The 19,662-nt window shown below is 47.4% G+C and overlaps 1 protein-coding gene across 1 annotated transcript; it reads right to left on the bottom strand.

The window, feature by feature from the left end:
* Positions 1-152: 152 nt before the first annotated feature.
* On the bottom strand, positions 153-16,126 carry LOC309360535 (intercellular adhesion molecule 3-like; the record flags this gene model as incomplete). Its single annotated transcript, XM_081895093.1, has 6 exons — positions 153-1,248; positions 3,763-4,083; positions 6,796-7,113; positions 9,930-10,187; positions 15,076-15,184; positions 16,115-16,126. The coding sequence occupies 6 exons, from the start codon at positions 16,124-16,126 to the stop codon at positions 1,139-1,141; spliced, it is 1,128 nt and encodes a 375-aa protein (XP_081751219.1). The 3' UTR covers positions 153-1,138.
* Between the last annotated feature and the right edge of the window lie 3,536 nt (positions 16,127-19,662).

The following is a 19,662-nucleotide window of genomic DNA, read 5'->3' as shown; positions in this document are numbered from 1 at the left end:
GCACTGTAGCAGTGGGGCAAGACAAATAGGACAGAAAAAGCTTCACTGCACTTTTCTTGTTTCTTCACTTGGATGCAATGCGCAAAGATTCCTCTAAAGGAGAACCTTCCCCCCCCCCCAGGGAAAAAATGCCCTTTTTGTTTTTCTTTCATTGGTATGCATTTGAGCTCAAACTTTCCCTATCAAAGTGACTCAGTGTCAGTTGGTGACAACTGTGCACCAGAGTTTAAGGAGGATGTTGACCAGCTGGAAGGTGTGCAGAGGAGGGCAACCAAGATGATCAAGGGTCTGGAAACCAAGCCTGATGAGGAACAGTTGGAGGAGCTGGATATGTTTAGCCTGGAAAAGAGGAGATTGAGAGGAGATATGATAGCCATCGTCCAACATCTCGAGGTCTGTTGCATGGAACAAGCTTGTTTTCTCCTGCTCTGGAGGGCAGGACTTGAAACAATGGCTTCAAGTTGCAAGTAATGAGATTCTGACTAAACATCAGGAAAAAGTTTCTGACAATAAGAGCTGTTCAACCATGGAAGGGACTCCCTCGGGAAGCGATGGACTCTCCGTCCTTGGAGGTTTTTAAGCAGAGGCTGGATGGCCATCTGTCATGGGTGCTTTAGTTGAGATTTCTGCATTGCAGGGGTTTGAACTAGATGACCCTGGGGGTCCCTTCCAACTCTACAATTCTATCGGCAAGCCAGGCATTCCCCGTCTTATATTCGTGCAGCTGGTTGTAGACAAAGCTTCTGAAATATGAGAGGTCCTTAAAAACAATGAATGGGTGGCACATCATCCAGACAGCTACTGTCACTTGGACATCTGATTGGTGCACCTCCAGGAGAAGGAAGAGAGCAGTGGAGGGAAATAAGGCTATTGGCCTGACAACATGCCTCTCCCCACCTCCCCTGGGTGTCAGGCTCAAGACCAAGTCTGATTGTGATTCCGGCTTGTGTTACTTTTTTTTAAAAAAAGGTTCACAGTACTTTTCCATGTACAAAATGCTTCATAGTTGCTTTATGACTCATAGCTCATTGCTTCTGTATTGGATGTTCATAAAACACAAGTTGTGCGGTCGTCTTTATCTCTGTGACAAAGCTTTTTCGACTTACTTAGCTTGACATTTGTTCTGCCCTCCTGGGTTCTATTTAGAAGCTGCAGGCACCCAGACCAGATAGTAGAGGAGAATGCCCACCAGCAGGAGAGATAGCATGGCTATAGAAGAAGCAGCTACAACTATAGCTGTGCAGGATTCTGAAAGTGAGAAGAAATGTAAGAGAAGAGGAAAGAAGGGAGGCGGGGCAGGCAATGTCCCTAAACATCAGCAAAGGTAACAGGCGAACTAAATCAGCAGTGGGGGCCTGTGGCCCTGCAGATGTTGCTGAAATGCATCTCCCATCAACCCCAGCCAGCATGACCAAGAGAGAAGGTTGATGGGAGTTGTAGTCCAACAACATCTGGAGGGCCAAAGGTTCCCCACCTCTGATCTAGATCCAAGGGAGAGAAAATGCACAAACATTCATCATATTGCCCAACTTAGGTCAAGGTTCTCCGGAACATTAATGAGCAAATTGAATGCTTCAATTTCACTGTGTTCAACAAATTTGGGATCACAGTTCTCAAACAGTAAATTCAATGTCACTTTATGTCCCACAAAATTAGCTCTGAACATGCAGTGAAATTAGAGAACGTTATTGCTGAGTGGGCATATCTGATTATATGTCAGCATCAACTTTCAGTACCTGAAAAGTTACCGTATTTTTTGCACCATAACACTCACTTTTTTCCTCCTAGAAAGTAAGGGGAAATGTCTGTGCGTGTTATGGAGGGAATGCCTATGGGTGGTGGTGGGGGGGGGATCTGCTGCAGTCGTGAGCAGAGGATCCATGGTTCCCCTTCCTTCCCTCCTCCGTGGCTCGCTTTGAAACAGCAAAGCGGGAGAAGAGCCGCTGAGTGGGGAGGAGAGAGGGACAGAGCCTGCTTCTTTAAAGGAGCAAAGCGGGAGAGGAGAGGAGCCGCTTACACGAGTGTAAGCGGCTCCTGTCCGGTTGGTTCCTTTAAAGCAAGCAGGCTTTCTGTCCCTCTCTCCTCCCCACTCAGCTCGCTAAATAGCAGCAAGGCTTTTCAGCTCGCTAAGCCGGGGATGAGCGGGGAGGAGGAAGAAAAGCAGAGCCTGCTTGCTTTAAAGGAGCAAAGCGGGAGAGGAGAGGAGCCTTCTCCCCTTATACCCCTCTTCTGCACCTTCTCCACCCACCCCACACATGCTTCTTCTCCCCTTAAACCCCTGTTCTTCATTATTAGCAGCATCCTTCTCCACCCACCCCATGTGTCCCTTGAGTGCTTTTCCTTCCCTCCCCACTTAAAACGTGGTTACAAAGCATGGATCCACATGGATCCTCAGGATTTTTGCACTCGGTCATTCCAAATTCACCATCAGATCACATAGCATGTCCATGGCTACATCTTGCACCAAAAAAAATCACACACCCACTGTTGCCTGGGGCCGCAGTGGTGCAAAAACGTGGTTACAAAGCATGGATCCACATGGATCCTCAGGATTTTTGCATTGGGCTACCCCAAACTCACTGTCAAAAAACATGTCTGTGGCCACAGCATGAACCACAAAAATAATACATCCACTGTTTCGTTTAGAATATTTTTTTTCTTGTTTTCCTCCTCTAAAAACTATGTGCATGTTATGGTCAGGTGCATGTTATAGAGCGAAAAATACAGTATATTGTACTTTGGAGGTTGCCCTGCAAAAATCTGCTCTTTAAAGCTGAAGCACAACAAAGGGCAATTCAGATTCCCCCCAGATTGCCATTTACTCTGATTTAGCTTTAAAAAGTGGGTTTTCACAGGGAATACTAATACAAATTTTATTACGGTATTTATACCCCGCCCATCTGGGCGGCTTACAGAATATATAAAACATAATAAAGCATCAAAACATTAAAAACTTCCCGATACAGGGCTGCCTTCAGATGTCTTCTAAAATTTATGTAGTTCTTAATTTCCTAGGCATCTGAAGGGAGGGCATTTCACAGGGCAGGTGCCACCACCGAGAAGCCCCTTTGCCTGGTTCCCTGTAACTTCGCTTCTCACAGTGAGGGAACTGCCAGAAGGCCCTCGGAGGAGAGGAAAGCTCTGGAGCAAAACACACACACACAAAGAGTGCTTGGACATGGAGCTGTGCCTTGTAAAGTGTGGAGGGCAGGTAAGGGTGGGTAAGATGCTGGAGAGTGGCTGCCAGTCTGAATAGTAATTACAGAGCATGCTGGACATATAAGGCACTTTAGACACATGAGTGAAACCTTACGCTGCAACTCTTTACCTGAACTGTGCCCACTCACTTGCCCTTGTCACTCAGAGAAGGGAAAAGACAGTAGATGAGCAGCCTCCCTCAACCTGGCACTCTCTAGCTATTTTGGACTACAGTTCCCATCAGCCTCAACTGGGGGGGGGGCTGATGTAGTCCAAAACACTTGCAAAGCTGGAGAAGGCTGGTTGGTTAGGAAGGAATCTGTTCTCTCATCAATGTATTTGTATTTGTTTGTGCGTTTAAATTATCTGTGGTAGCTATGCACTTATGCTACTTGAGGACAATGGTTCTTATACATTATGGTGAGACTGAAGCTGCACAATCCCAAAGTGGAGAAACTCACTTAAATGTTGCAAGCCCTAAGCTGAAGCATTGATTCATATAAAACAGTGGCTGGTTGGTTTGTTAAAAAGGTGACTCAGAGCACGTTATGCCCACAAACTCACCAGCTGTCCTGAGTGCCACCTTGCGGGATGCAGCAGTGAAGGGCTTTTTGTGGGGGCTGAAATCCAGCATCACGTGACAGGTAGCCGCCTTCCCATGGTCCCACGGTCCCAGGGTGATGGGGTGGGTGACTGTAACATTGGCACGCTCAGGCCTGGTATAGTTCCAGAGTTTCTGTGAATGTAGCCTCTCTGCCCCTTTGAAGAAGGTCACTGTGAGCTTGCTGAGGGGGGCCACTCTTACAATGTGGCATTTCAGGTTATAGTGCCAGCTTTGGCCTGTGGAAGACTTCTGGAGCTCCATGATCACCTGCTCTGGAGGGTCTGAAATAACACATAAAGCAAGGGAAACATTAAGATTGCCAGGCAGCCCACTGGGCTTCCATGTTCCTCTTTCTGTCCACTGCGCTGCCAAGATCTGAATGTGTCAAATGCCTCTTGGCAGTGCCATCCTTGATTCACACTGAACTTGTTAGTGTTGACTACACAATCCTCAACAGACCCATGGGGGACAATGTGCATGTGCTGAAGATCATCTATGCTTTTTATTTTTTAAAGGATCTCTCGCCTGATGGTTTGCAGGTTTGTGATGGCCAATGGTTTTTAGCAAACAAATTTGAATCACTGTACAAATTGACCTAATCTGCACCTCCCAGAATATGCTTTGTGCAGATTGCCACCTTCCAAATGTGCTGGTGCAATTCTTAGTTCAAAAACATTACGAAAATAAATGTTAAAACTAGTATTGTAGGGCAGAAAATACATTTAGAATTGCCATTTTGGGGGAGAAAAAACCTGTATTTAAATGCTAATTTTCATACTGATTGTTTTGTTTAAAATTATAGATTAATATGAAAACGGGACAGAACAGGTTTGTGAGTAGGCGTGTACAAAACTGACATGGGGCAGAAATAGACTGATTTGTCCATTTTATTATAAATATTTACCAACAGCAGGCGTGTGGCCCAAGGAGAGCACTGCCTAATCTTCCAAGGGCCACATGGCGGTGGTGAGCCAGAGGCAAGAGTGAGCTGAGCAACGACTGTGACTCTTACCCTTGCAGAGGTGGCTACATCTGAAGCCTGCAAACGCCAGAGGTTTCCACACACATACAAACTGCAAGCACACCTCTTCATCCACCCTCCAGGCAAGCGACAGACATTGTCATAGTTCAAGGACAGATTCCTCCAGGAGGATGCAGGGAGGAGTCTGAGAGGGACATGGCATGGATGGGGTCACCCTGAGGGTCAGAAAAGTGAGGTGGGGGTGGGGGGGCATTAGTCTCCAGACCTGAGGTACCCCCACCCCTGCCTATAGCTTTAAAATGTTATGATTTTGTGGCAGGGGGCAGATTCCTCATAATCCTAAATGTAGTAAATTTAGCTGATTTTTGGAGTATGAAGGGAAGATGCCAGGCCAGTGGAAATAAAGGCTAAATCAGTTCTCCTGTTCAGGAGATTGCAAAAAGAGATGCCATTAAAATAGGCACAAGGAGAGCTAAGTGGCAGGTCATTAAGATCAACGGACCATGCAGATGAGAAGTGGGCAGAAGCAGAAGAATTGAGAGGTGAAGGTTGCCAGGGTAAACGGGGGCAGAGGGTGTCCTTTTCCAACAGAGATTTTGGGAGGAAGGGTTTCTGGGAAGAAGGGGAGGGAATGGGCAGAGCTCCATGCAGGGACGGAAGGGCAGCAGCCAGCCTGGCAGGCTGGCTGGCAGAAGCAGGCTGTGGCAGAGGGATGAGGGGATGGTGCTTAGGATTCCTCTGAATCCACTGCTGCTGTGCTGCTGGGAAGGAGAATGCTGTGAACTCTCCCTCCATCAAGACTCAGGTTGCGAATATGTGTACAATGAACCATATATCGTAAAGACACTTATCTCCGCTGTGCCTTAATTTCTCAACAGAAATGCAACCCTGGTTAAGTGCCAGGACCTCTGGGATCTTGCTATCGTTCGGAAGGGATTGCGATGGCCTCTGTAACAATATCTATATCAAGTCCCATGTATGAGAGTGTAGAGGGACACTTTAAAAAATAATAATAATGGGTGGCTCTCACCCCCCCCCCCCCGGTGCAGCTCCTGACTGGGTGGTGAGAGGAGAAGAAGAAGAAGAAGAAGAAGAAGAAGAAGAAGAAGAAGAAGAAGAAGAAGAAGAAGAAGAAGAAGAAGAAGAAGAAGAAGAAGAGAGGAGGAGTTTGGATTTGATATCCCGCTTTATCACTACCTGAAGGAGTCTCAAAGCGGCTAACAATCTCCTTTCCCTTCCTCCCCCACAACAAACACTCTGTGAGGTCAGTGGGGCTGAGAGACTTCAGAGAAGTGTGACTGGCCCAAGGTCATCCAGCAGCTGCATGTGGAGGAGTGGAGACTCGAACCCAGTTCCCCAGATTGTGAGTCTATCGCTCTTAACCACTACACCACACTGGCTCCCAGAGGGGGAGAAAAGGTACTCTCAGGCTCACCCACACTTCTGCTTGTTCTGTTCCTAGAGAGCATGGAACTCTAGGAGACTTGTCACTTTCTCCACACCCTTCCTAAGGAAAATTTGCTCTTCAGCTCTAAATCAGAGCAAACATCAATCCAGAGAAATCCCAAATTGCCATTTGCTCCAAGTGAATGTGAAAGAACAGTTTTCTCCAGGGAAAAGCAGCAGGACAAGCGGAAGTGTGGATTAGTCCTCAGATACAACATTGAGACGAGGCTAGGTAGGTTGTAGAGGCCCAGTAAGCTTCACAAAAACCTGTGCTTGTACAGACTTCTGCTTGTCCCACATCTAGAAAGTACGGGCCCAAAAGGTTTTCCTCTTGCCCCATTCCATTCCCAGGGATAACCCACTCTTTAGCCATAAATTGGAACAAATGGAAATCTGGGAAAAACCTGAATTGCCGTTTGCTCCAATTGAGCACTAAAGAGTGGTTTCCCTGGGGAAAAGCAGCAGGACAAGAGGAAAGTGTGGATAAGCCCTTAACTCCTCAAAACCAGACACTTGTGCTGCCATAGCCACCATGCCCCAAACTTTCCCTGGTACAGCCACTTACATGCCACTCTACTTTGATTATTTGATGCCTTTTCCAAGAAGGGCCCTTCTGGCCTCAGGTCCAGAGCTGCGCGGCAGGTGACTTCCTCTCCATGGTCATTCTGCTGAGCGGTGATGCTGTTGCTTGTCACCACAACATTGCCGGCTTCAGGATTCCTGTGGTCCTCAAAGGTCTCCACATACAGCCTCCTCTTCCCTTGATACAAGGTCACGGTGAGGTTCCAGATGGGGGCAACATTGAAAACTCGACAAGTCACATTATACTCCTTACCCACCTCCACCTCTGGCAGCGGATCCAACACTACGCGCTCCGGAGCTCCTGGAACAGAATAAAAAGTGACAACTCTTCATTTGTTTATCTATTTTAGAGGGGCAGAAGAACATAAGGGTGAAGGTTCTGCCTCTCTGTGTCTCCTCTGGAAATAATTCTTCCTGCATGCCCCCAGGATGGTGTGGTGTGGCCAGGCCTGAAGGATGAGGCCCATGAGGTCATGAGGCAGCCCCTCTCAGCCCACTTCCAGCTTCCTCCTTTGCAAAGTGTGTTGAACCAAAGGTGAACTGTTCCAGAAGCTTTGCTAACACCTACTTGGTAGTCAAGATAACCCCACAATTAACTGGTGGTGGTTGTAGCAGTGAGCTGATTTATGCTTATATTCACTTGCTTTGATATAGGCTAAATGGCTTTGCTGTGATGCTGTCCTTACCTGTGGGCTTGGGATACTGGGCTCTGAGCCCAGGAAGGGGAACTATCTGTCAGACTTGGGTATTTGCCACCTATGCCCTCATCTGGGCAGGTGAAGCAACGGGAAGCCTTAGGCAAAGTGGCAAATGCTGCTTTGTATATGAAGAATGTTATGCACCTTTGCTTGGGCACAGACAAGCCATCTCTCTGCTGTGGTGTCTGTCCCATATCTGCAAAGACTTGGGAAACTGGCAGGCTGATTTGCAGTAAGTCTATACCTTTCCTTACAAAGCTCTGGAACTGATCACTCTGGCGCCTTTGACATCCTTCTCTGGTATACCTGCACCCCAGCCCTCCCACCAGGCCTCTTGGGACGGACAGCAGAGCCAGAGCAGTCTGGGCATGCAGTCCCTCAGAATTCCACCAGAGGGTGAGAGCCTCTCTCTGATTGGCTACCAAGATAGCCAGCCAGAGGGGAGGGAGGGAGAATAAAAAGAGCAATTTCTGAGGGAGTGTTGAGCTAGAGATAGAGACCTGGGTTTTGGTCAGTTAGTTAATTTTCTCTTGTCCTTGATTTCCTCTTGCCCTCCCTTGGCTAGGCCTATGCATAGAGATAAAGCTAGAGATAGAATTTTCAGGGTCAGTTTTGGGAGGGAGAGTTGTTGAGTTGATTCTGCTCAATGTGTGCAACATCCACTCTGAGGAAATTATCTACAGCGAGAGAAAGGAGGCTTTTGGCTTAGCCTGGAAGACAGTGTGGAGTGTCTTGGGAGAGCATTTAGACAGGAGCTAACCGGAGGGCTAAGGCTGAGCCAGGAGAAGGAGAAGCCGTGAGGACACCGTCTCCTTGGGTCTCCTTCCAGCAAGAAGGGGAGACTCCCAGCGCAGCAGCCTGGCCAAAGAGCTGCTTCCGTCCGGACAAATGGAGAGGTTGAGAGAGACAGAGGCTGGCTGAGGGAAGTCCGTTCCCCGGCCAGCAGCAAGGGACAGGGGGCTCTGCCAAGAGGCGTCTCCTGCCCCCACCACCAGCGGAGAGGCTACTGTGGCCCCGGCACAAGAAGCACCACTCAAGGGGGTCCACTGGACCTGTCCCTCCTGGAGTCCCATGGCCTGGGGAAAGGCTGCTCTGGCACCAAGGGGCTCAGGAGCTGGAAAGAGGCTGTCACCAATCCACTAAGTCTGCTGGGACCAGAACGAACTCTGGGGCTCTGTGCTTGCTGTCGTGAGAGAACCTCAGCAGAACGCAAGGCGAGCAAGAAGTCACTGAAGAGGACTTGCTCTTGTTTTGATCTTTTGTGGGCTTTTGGACCTGTGCTACCTGAGGAAAGGAGCGCAAAGATGGATCAAGGGCCTGCTGGTCTTGTCATGTTTAGTCATACTTCACCACTACCCCGCCATCCAGGGATCATGGGGCGTTTAGTGTCCAACTCCTTCAGGATGCACACAAGAGACAGAGCTCCTGTATGTACATTCTGCAAAATAATCAGCTGAATTATGCAAAACAGCAGCCTGACATGCACAAATAACGGGGAAATGGAAATTTGCTTTGCTTGCTTCCATCACAAATGTTATCACTTCAAGTCCCTGAAGCCAGACTTCCTTGATGGGTGCCAAATCCAGACTGGATGGGCTTTACAGGGGGAGGTTTTCCTACTGGTTGTCCTTCAATGTGGAATTCTTTCCTTCAACAAAGTCAGAATCTGTGCATCTCCTAAAAGCTATTTCTGTTTTAGGATTATCACCATCATCTGTTTGTTTAGTATACCACCCTTCATCTGCCAATCTCAGGGGAGTTCACAACATTGTTTTAGGGCTAAACTGGGCTGGTGGAGCTGGAGCTGGGAATGTCCCCTGCCTGAAACCCCGGAGAGTGCAGACAATACACTCTAGGAGCTAGGTGGGCCAATGGTCTGACTTGGCATGAGGCAGTTTCCTGTGTCCTGTGTTCATTTCATTTTAACCAAACACTTTTGTGCACAGTTAATATGTCTGCCAGGCATCTTGGGGAATCTGCTCTCAGTTATAGTGCTGGGCTGGATGGGCCCAAGGTCTGACTCTGTATTTCTTATTTTCCTTGACAAGACTCATGACAGCTTACAGATAAGAACATGAACCATTAAAAAGTCCATTATTAAAATACAACTGAATATTGGTAGAATTAAAATGATATAACTATATGAAATCTGTTTAAAACATACCAATAGTTACTATAAAAGCAGCACAGCACCAGCCCTTTCAATAAAAGCAGTCAGTTCTCAAAGGGCTGTTGGAAAAAGAAAGACTTCCCTGTCAGTGGGGTGCACATTCAACCACTTTCTTGTCTGGACTCCTGCTGAATTTGAATCTGTGGCTCTAAGCAGAGGAAACCCCTCCCTGTGTTCCACTGAGTAAGCTCCACTTTCCTTCAGGGTGAGCTGAATGATTATTCCAAGGCAGTCTAAAATATGACTTACGGTAAACGGTGATGGCTGCTTCCTGAAATGTATTACTTTGACATGTAGCATAACACTGTGGTTTGGGTTCCCAGCTGCTGACGTTGGTGAGGCTGAAGGCTCTCCAAGTAGGACCCTCCCCTGCTGGAACATTGTTTAAGCTGGTCTCCAGGGCAATGTTCTTGCAACTGGCACTGCAGTTTAATACAATGGAGCCTCCAAATTCCACCACAGGCTTTATGGGCCAAATCCTCAGAAACTCCTGCTCCTGCTGAGCCCCTGAAAACACAACAGATACAACTTGTATGAAAATGCAATAATATAGCAGGGAGGGTATATAAATGGTGAGGAAATTTTGGGGGGAAGCAGGGGCACTGAGTAGGGGGCAGTGGGGGGCCAGGCCCCCATATTTCTGATTAAAGGGCCAGGACACCCCAAAGTTCTTTGCAGCTGTGCATGCATGCCACGGGGCATGCTTGCATCACATGCGCAAACCGCAGGACATCAGCACGCCCCATAGCGTGGGTGAATGATGTCACCACGCTGCGAGCATGCTGCGGCGGGTGCTGACATCATGAATACCTGCCACAGGGAATGTGAGTACAGTGTGCTGATGTTGCGTTGCCCTGGGCCTCCTTAATTGCGGGGGCAAGGCAGTGCACGTGGGAGGTAGTAAGGGCTTGTCCACAGTTCCTCTTGCTCCACTGCTTTCCCCTGGGGAAAACCACTCTTTAGCACTCAGTTAGAGCAAATGGCAACTCAACTTTTCTCCAGATTGGCGTTTGTTCCAATTTAGTACAAAAGGACAGGTTTTCCCTGGGAAAGGAGCAGGGCAAAGGGAAAACTGCTCAGACCCGTGCCTGGAAAGCATGGGTCAAGCAGAAAACTGTAACCCATAAGAGAGGAACAGACAAAAGACAGAAAAAGGTATGCCAGGGATGGGCGAACTTGGGAAGAGTGTAGCAGGCCAGGAGAACACTAGAGGCCCAACTGTCCTTTGTGGTAGGAGTGCCCTTTACCAGCTGCCTGGTTCACCAAGGACAGCCATTCCTAGACAGGGAAAGTCTGTTCACTATAGTACATGTTTGTAACCTTGAGGCTAGATTGCTGACATGCACTCTGTGTGGGGTTGCCCTGGATCTAGTTCAGAAGCTCCAGCTGGTGCTGAACACCGTGGCCAGAAGGCTGTTGGGAGCTTCTGGTTGAGAACATGTGACACCATTGTTGAAACTGCTGCCACTGGCTGCCTATCTGATACCAAGCCATGTTCAAGGTTCTTGTATTGATTACAAAGCCCTGAACGACTTGGGCTCAGGATACCTCAGGACCATCTGCAGGAGTGTCTCTAGTCATTCCCTGCACTGGTGAGGCTCATATGACAACAATGAGAAACCAAGCCTTTAATCTTATCCACCCACTCCTGTGGAACTCTGTACCAGACATGGGGGGATCCTCAGCAGCCGTGTGCACACGCTGCACATGCTGATTTTAATTGTGCAGCCTGCTGGCGTGCTCACACCACTCTCACACACCCTGTGGCATGCGCATGATGTGCTGACATCACTCGTGCATGGCATGTGGCACCAGCCCCTTAAATTGTGGTGGCAAGGTGGCATCCTTGCTGCCAATAGAGATTCAGCGGGTGCCTTCTGTGCCAACTTTTAAGCAGCTGTTGAAAACCTTTCTGTTCCACCAGGCAGCTAAGAGTACGTCTCCCACTATAGTCTATTAATGTTTCTTTTTATTTGCTTTTTGCTTCCAACTTATTGTTAACTGCTTTTCACGTTTAATTTGTTTTTAACTTTTTGTGATTTTATTGCTTGGTTTTGTGCTTTTTATATTGTTCATAGATTAATTGAATTGTATAGTTGGAAGGGACCCCAAGGTCCAGCCCCCTGATATGTAAACCACAGTGATATATTTTTATGATGTACTGCTATATAAATATATTTATAAATAAATTACAATAAGTATCAAGGTCCCAAACCATATAGAAAAATTAATAGCAGCACTTTAAATACTTCCAGATGGTCACTAAATCAAGTGTATACAGAGGTACCTCGGTTTACAAACTTAATTTGTTCTGGAAGTCCATTCTTAAACCGAATTGTTCTTAAACCAAGGCGCACTTTTCCTACTGAGGCCTCCCGCTGCTGGTGCCCTTCCACTGCTCGGCTTCTGTTCGGCTTCCGAGGTTCCGAGGCTAGTTCGCTAGCCGGAACACCTACTTCCGGTTTTGTGGAGTTCATTGCCCGAATAGTTCATTAACAGGACTGTTCGTAGGCTGAGGTACCACTGTACTGGAAACTAGGTTTGTGCAATTAATATGGATTAACACACTCTAAAAAAATCTACTGTCTCTTCACACACAGACACATATAAGCAGTTTGTGTTCCTATACAGTCTTCAGAGTTCACACGATGTTCCCCTCAGACAACACCATCTCGATGCCTTTTCCTGGGAAGTGCATGTTCACCAGATACAGGTCTTTCCTATAAATCAGGGGAAATTGTCATGTGACAAAGACACCTGAGAGCAGCAGCAGCCAAGCAGGCACAGTCATTTGGGCTTAGTCAGGTTATTCAGGCCTAACTGCTAATTGGGGAGTCACTCTGACATGGGACATTCTCCTTATAAGTAGCAGCCATTTTCTCTCTGTGTTCTCAGTAAGATTTCAGTCAGTCAGTTGTGAGCAGAGTCAGTACAGTGGTGCCCCGCAAGACGGAAAACCCGCTAGACGAAAGGGTTTTCCGTTTTGGAGGCGCTTCGCAAAACGAATTTCCCTATGGGCTTGCTTCGCAAGACGAAAATGTCTTGCCAGTTCCTGCGGTTGTTTTTTTCCTCCCCCCCCCTTTTCCTAAACCGCTAAGCCGCTTATCAGCTGATCCGCTAAGCTGATAAGCCACTAAATCGCTAATAGCGCTAATCCGCTAAGCTGTCAATGGGCTTGCTTCGCAAGACGAAAAAACCGCTATACGAAGAGCCTCACGGAGCGGATTAATTTCGTCTTGCAAGGCACCACTGTATGTAAGCTCAGTCAAACTGTTTGGAACCATGTTGTTTATGTAGAAGTTTATTTTAACTCAATAAAGCTCTTATTCTTTCACTTAAAAACTCTGCATTCAATTTACGCTGCGCGTCAGAAATGAGGCTCCAAACCAGAGAGTCACAGACGATTTGTTTTGGTGTTTTGGGTGAATCAATTTTCACTTTCTGCTACTCCCCTTTCAGTGCCCGCTGCTTTCACATTGCTTTCATTTTCAGCCATGCTCATAAATATTTCTGGTGTGCTCCTGAATGGAGCATAGCCTTATAAGCTTTCTCCCTCTTGACGCTTCAGATTTGCACAAAACCAGCTATTTGCACAAATTACTGTATTTTTTCGTGTATATATTTTTTCAAGTTTAAAATTGGGGGTTGTTTATACACGGATAGTGCATATGGGGTCATGTTATACATGGGGGGGTGTTATACATGGAAAAATACAGTACATGAAAAATGGTGTGCCAGAAATGGCCTGACTGTACACTTTTGTGTATTTGCTGTGTGGAGTTTTTTGTGTGTTTTTTTAACCCACCATGGTGCCCATGCAGCCATCTGTGTGCCTGCCCCATCTGTATTTCATAGTATAGCAGAACCAACAAATTAGACGGCAGGGACAAACACAAAAGGGAATGCCTACTGCTATGGATGGGAAAGACCTAAGCTGCTCCTCATACGCTGTATGTGTGGCTGTGGACTCAGAGGGGGGGGGTCAGCCTCTAAACGATGCCCCAAAGTGGACAGGCCCCTATAAACAACCCACAGGCATATCAGAATAAATGCTCATTGCAGTACAACTTGACTTCCTAGCAAATCAGAATGAATATCAATAACCGCTAAAGAAGCTTTGTGCAAGCAAATCATTGCAAATGCTGAATAAATAGCTCCTCTGGAGGAGCCCTTTGAAATGGGATTGAGCTGAGTGTACAGTCCCAGTTTTAGAGCACCGACCTGGAAATGCTGTGAGGGTCACAGCACACCACAGAAAGTCAATGCAGAGCTTCCAGGATCTCATTACTATTAAGAAAGAGAGAAAAGCAGAGTTTTAGCTTCCAAAAGAATTCTCTCCAACCAACCTTTAAAAGGAATCCAAGGTTTTCCCCTTGGCTTACTTCTTCTGGTTTAGAAGCATTGCCCAACGACCCATTGATGAGTTTGTAAAGTTGTCATCAACACCAACCCTAATGCTTAGGAATGTACATGAGATAATGTCAAGAAATATAAATATATTTCTTGCAATTTTCAATTCTCAGCAATTTTCTCATTGGGGCATATGAAGCCGCTTTGGGTCCATTGTGTCCAGTACTGTCAATTCTCTTTTCAAACATCCTCTCAGTGGAGATCTGTCAGGATCCCAATCTAGGTTTTTTTACACTCCAAGTTTTTCTTTTGCAGCAGTCTTGTAATGTTTAAAGTTTTGTTGCTGCTGCTTTCTGTTTCCCTTTAGATTACTGCAGTTTAAATATGATATTTTGCCTCTTTGACACCTATTTTTCCCTCTGCATTTTCATGGTGTGAAGCTACCCTGAATACCCTTTGAGTAGCAGAGCAGGGCATTAATTACTTACTTACTTGCAATGCAAGCGTGGGCATCTTCAGTCATAGAAGTAAGTCCCTTGTGTGATTGCAGCCATACTTATTCTAACTTAATTCTTTCGTTTCATTTTGACTTCTTGCTGTCTTTTTAATTGATTTTAATTTTTAATCAGTTTTAATCAGTTTAACCAGTTTAATCAGTTTTGTAATCTTTTTCAATGAGGTAAGGGATATATACATAGCAGATAAACAATTGAATTGACTTTGCTTTTCTATTAAGTAGCAACACAAATCCCATAGATTTACTTCTTTTCCTTCACCGTGTCCTCTCCTCCCCTTGCTCTATGAAACTCAAAGATATACATGAGGTTATTCAATTTTATTCTCAACAACTGCCGTGTCAGGTTGGCCAGGCTTCAGCCAAACAAGTGATGGGCCAAACAAGACCACCCAAGCAGCTTCTGTCAAAGGCAGCAGTTTGGCTTCCATTATCCACCCCCACCTCTGGCTAGCTAGAAGAGGAAATCCCAGGGCTTGTGCCCTTTTCCCAGTCCCCAAGAAGTGACCCAGAGGGGGCTGGCTCACTTACCTGCCGGGATAGTGACAAAGGGGGCTGGAAGAGTAAAGAGCACCCAAGCAAGACAAATGGCAGGCGGTGAGGCTGGTGTTCTCTCCTTGCTGTGAGACTGCAGGATGAGCTATATGAATATAAGGAGAGCAAGCAACATGCAGGAAAGATAAGAAGGCTTCTGCTGGTGGTGGGCTGAGGGCGCTGTATCCTTTCTGCTAGAGGAAGATAAGTCAGCAAAACTCAAGAGTGCCTAGAAAGAACATTCTGGAGGAGCAGGCTAGGCACAGCCTAGCCAAAGCAACTGCTTTTAGTAAGAGAAAGAGTTGGGGGAGGAGCTGAATCTATCAATTTTGCTTTATCTCAGTTTCTCATTTTCCCGGCCTTCTGTTCAGTTATCCACATTCTGCATTTGTGATTATGTTTTTAAAAAGGATTCCTTATTAACAATTGTGAGCATTTTAATGAAAATTTATTGTAATATATACATTTTTGTATGCAAATTTGACTAATATTTTCACTTTCCTCTAGTGCTTTTCCACCAGTGCACCATGGCACCCGGGGCACCTTGAATGTTGGTTAGGGGTGCAGTGGGCAGCACTGGCCTCCATCCCTCCCTCCTTCCCTCCTTCCCTCCCTCCTCTGATGCCCTCTCATGTCTCTCACAAATCCAGAGATTTGTGCAGCTGTTTGTTGTAGCGGCCCTGGCCTTGGAGAATGTAAGCATGCGAGTGAGGGTTTCCGAGGAGAGGAGGCTGAGGGAACCCTCCACAAGGGAGGGTGTCCAAAAGAGGGGTGGGGGCTGACAGCTCAGCAGGCAAGGGACAACAACATAACTGAGCCCCTGAGACTCGGAGCATGTTTCCCTGCAGGGGAGCTGGAGAAAGAATGCAGTTGGTCAAGGGAACTGTTAACTCATAAAAGTTGAAAACCTCTGCTCTAGTACATGCAATTTGCATACATTATTTGGCTGGAACTGCATCACAAGAGTCAGAGAAGTGTGAATTTTCTAAGGATAGCCATGTTTCAGTTTGCATCATTAAAATCCAAACCAAATCACTTTTCTCCCCATCCCTAACAAGAGTTCAGCCTGTGCTGAAGTTCTGGTTGAGCACAGTGGGATTTACTTCTGAATAAACAGGCATAGGATTGTCTTGCCCCTTCTCCCCTTGTATAGAATCACTGAATTGTAGAACTGGAAGGGGCCCCAATAGTCATTCATTCATTGCATTTATTTCCCACCTTTCTTCCTCCAATGAGCTCAAGGTGGCGTACATAATTCTCACACTGCTCACTGAATGCCCACAATAACCCCGTGAGGTAGGTTAGGCTGAGAGGCAGTGACTGGGCTGAGGTCACACCAAATGAGCTTCATGAGAATGGGGATTCAAATCCTGGAATCCTGGTCCCTTCCAGGTCCTAGGCCAACACTCTCACCCCTCCGCCGCACTGGCCAACCCCCTGCAAGGTAGGGTAAGGTTCCAGATTTTTTTCAAAGAATCCGGGGATACTTTTTTTTTTGAAAAGAGAAAAAAAATATTTTAAAAAAGTTATTATTTTTAAAAAAAGAAGTAATATCTTCTCTTCTGTGGTCTCCTCTGTCGCGTGGCCTTCCTCTGGGCCCCAGCCTGCTCTCTTGGAGTGCTAGCCGCCATGGAGTAGGCTCGGGTCGGGCCAGGGCTTGGCCACGTGTCCTTGCCCTCCCAGTGCTCTACTACCTCTCCTCCTCAGTGGCGGCAGCAGCGTGGCAAGGTTGGGGCTCCCCTCTTTTTTCTCCTTCCTCTTTCTCTCTCTTCCTTCTCCTTCTCCTCTCCTCCTTCTCCCTGCGTCAGCTCCAGGGTTTTCTTGGCCCCAGAGTGCCGCTGGGCAGTCAGCTGGTGCTCTTGCTCCCAGCTCGATTTGGGTCGCAGGGGGGTCAGTGGTTCCCCCAGTTGATGCGCTGGGCGTCCCTAGTTCCCTCCCAGCAGTGGCGGCGGCAGCAGCAGTCTCAGCAGCCCAGAGCCAGCCTGGTAGCGCAGCTGGCTCTGGCTGGCCTCAGGAGCTGCTCACTGCCGTAGCGCCCGCCATTTTGCCTCACCGAAAGTCCCCATATGATGTGTCTTGTGCCGTTGAACCAATCACGCAACATTCATTCCCTACTAATAAATTTACAACACTTAATATATAAATCTGGGGACATTAAATGAAATCCGGGGACAGATTTATAAATCCGGGGACTGTCTCCAGGAAACAGGGACGTCTGGTAACCATAATGTAGGGCACATTGTCTCGCAGGTTCAGTAAGATGTTAAAAGTGGCAAGGGGGGGAGCGGACCACAAGGAAGACTCATGTCACACCTTAAAACCTGACAAGCAGTCAGAAGATCCTGCAGATCAAAGGTAGGGCTCTCAACCACCAGCCTCATTTGCACTTCAGGCTTCCTATACATCTGCTCCCATTATGCAAATTAATTCCACTGGAGTCATTGTGGTTTCTTAAACAGCAACATACACCTACTTTTTTAAAAAAAGGCAATGCACAAAATGGACATGCCTCACATCTGTCAATTTGCCAGCATAAACAGTCGGAAATATGGCAGTGGAAAAAGTTTCTATTTTGCTACAATAGTGTTTGCATTGTTAGGTAGATCAACGTGTCAAGATTTCAATAAATGGGGGGAATACTGTAAATAATAATAATCATTTTTTTCCAAGAAAAAGAAGTGCTGGTGCTCACCATGAATCTCTCCCTTGTTCTCTTAGAATGACAAGGGTGCCTGCCTGAGAGGGGCCAGAGCTGAGCTCCAGCTGGAAAAAAGCCCTGATAATAATAATAATGGTCTGGTGGAAACCAGCTTATTTCCGATTGTGTTTGAATACAAAGGAGAAAGAGTGGGTGGTGTCTTCCCCGAGGCTGTTTCTGCCCCACCTTTTAAAGAGCAAAACATTTGTAAAACTTATGGAACTCTCCAAAGATTGAAATATCTGTATACATGATATACATGGGAGAAATTGTGTATTTTTTAAACAACTTTATTATCCCTGAGGTTATCCAGAACACCAAATGGCTCAGGTATCTTCCAGGTGAATCCCCACAGGACTGGGGGGCAGTGGCTACGTGAGTGCAGCCCCCCCCCCACATCCTAAGGCTGTCAGAGGAGATTCCCAGAGGAGGCCTCCAGTTTCCACACAGGGCAAAGGGCCCTTCATGACGCCTTGCGACACGGGGGGGGGGGCAGTGGGTGACAGTTCTGCCGAGAGGCATCGCCCTAAAAATGCCTCTGCAGAAGACACTGAATGCACTTTGGGAGGCGCCCTTTGCCACTCGCCAGCAGGTGGCGCCCATTCACACATCCTCAGACTGAAGGATGGCGGCTTTCAAACGCCCCTTCTTTCCAAGGAGAGGAGATCCAGCTGCCCCTGCTTGAAGTTTGGGCCCCCCAAGGGCTTGACTGTGACTGAATGCGGCCTCTTCTTAACGAGATTGTGACATTCTTTGCAGGGGAAAGAGCAGAAAAAGTAGTGTGGGGAGATAAATGGGGCGGCCATGCCCACTACTGGGGGGCAGACAAGGATTTTACTGCACACCTGAAAGGCACAAACCTTGTGACTGCGATTTGGGACCTCAAGGAGGGGAGGGGGCTCTCTGGCGGGACCCTGGAGCCCCCCTGTCAGCTGGGGCTACACACCATTCTGGGGGTGCCATCAGCTTCCCAGGGGGGAGCAGGGGGAGGCCTTGCACTGGCTTCCAGGAGTTTCCGGGGGGGGGGCAGGAGTAGCCTGGGGTGCAACTGGGGGCGGGCGGTGGAAGCATAATGGAAGAAGAGAAGAAATTTTTGAAAAACCCATTCAGAGTGAAGGGGTACAGTTAGGGTTACCCCAGAAAGCCCTAAAAAACTGTTTGTGAATCCCCCCCCCCAGCCAGGCCTCGGTGTACGCATTTTAAAAAACTCCTCTAAGACAAAAAGCACGAGCTAAGCAGTCCTCTCTGTAACAAAAACGCTGTAACAAACCCACTTACCATCTGGCCTGAAGCCTCACAAGGACTGCGTGCTGCTTGCTGCCTGCTGCCCAGGAGGACTCCCCTGAGTGAGTGCCTGAGGGCCCTGCTCTTGCCACTTACCACCTGGCCCAGGGCGGGGCCTGACAGGCCTCACTAGGACAGTTGTTACTGCCGGAGGGGCACAGAGTGTTTTTAAAATGTTTTTCTTTTGGATTTTTTGTATGTGGGGGGTGGGGGTGGGATGGATGTTTGGTTGGGCTCTGGGAATTATTTTTTTTATTTTGATGTTTTTGTAATTTTTAATTTTTTTGCTTGTATTGTTTTATTGGTTTTGTTTGTTTGTTTAAGGTGTTATTTTGTTCTTAAGGGGAGGGTTCAGGGCTGCTGGGGAGTAGGTCCCAGCCCACAAAATGGCTGGGGCATGTTCCACAGGGGGGAATGCACTGGGACAACCGATCTCAGGGATCACGGGTAGGAGGAGGAGTTACGCTAAGACCAGACCATGTCATTACAGAGGAGGCAGGTTTAGTCGTTGTCTGAGGACTATCCCTGCCTCTGGGTCTGGTCCTGACCGGATGGATACTAGAATCAGCAAGGGATACCCACATGACCTGAAGGTGCTGCTG

Source organism: Podarcis melisellensis (assembly GCF_964234715.1).
Source record: "Podarcis melisellensis genome assembly, chromosome: 17".
NCBI classification, from domain to species: domain Eukaryota; kingdom Metazoa; phylum Chordata; class Lepidosauria; order Squamata; family Lacertidae; genus Podarcis; species Podarcis melisellensis.
This window is presented reverse-complemented; position numbering and strand designations above follow the sequence as displayed.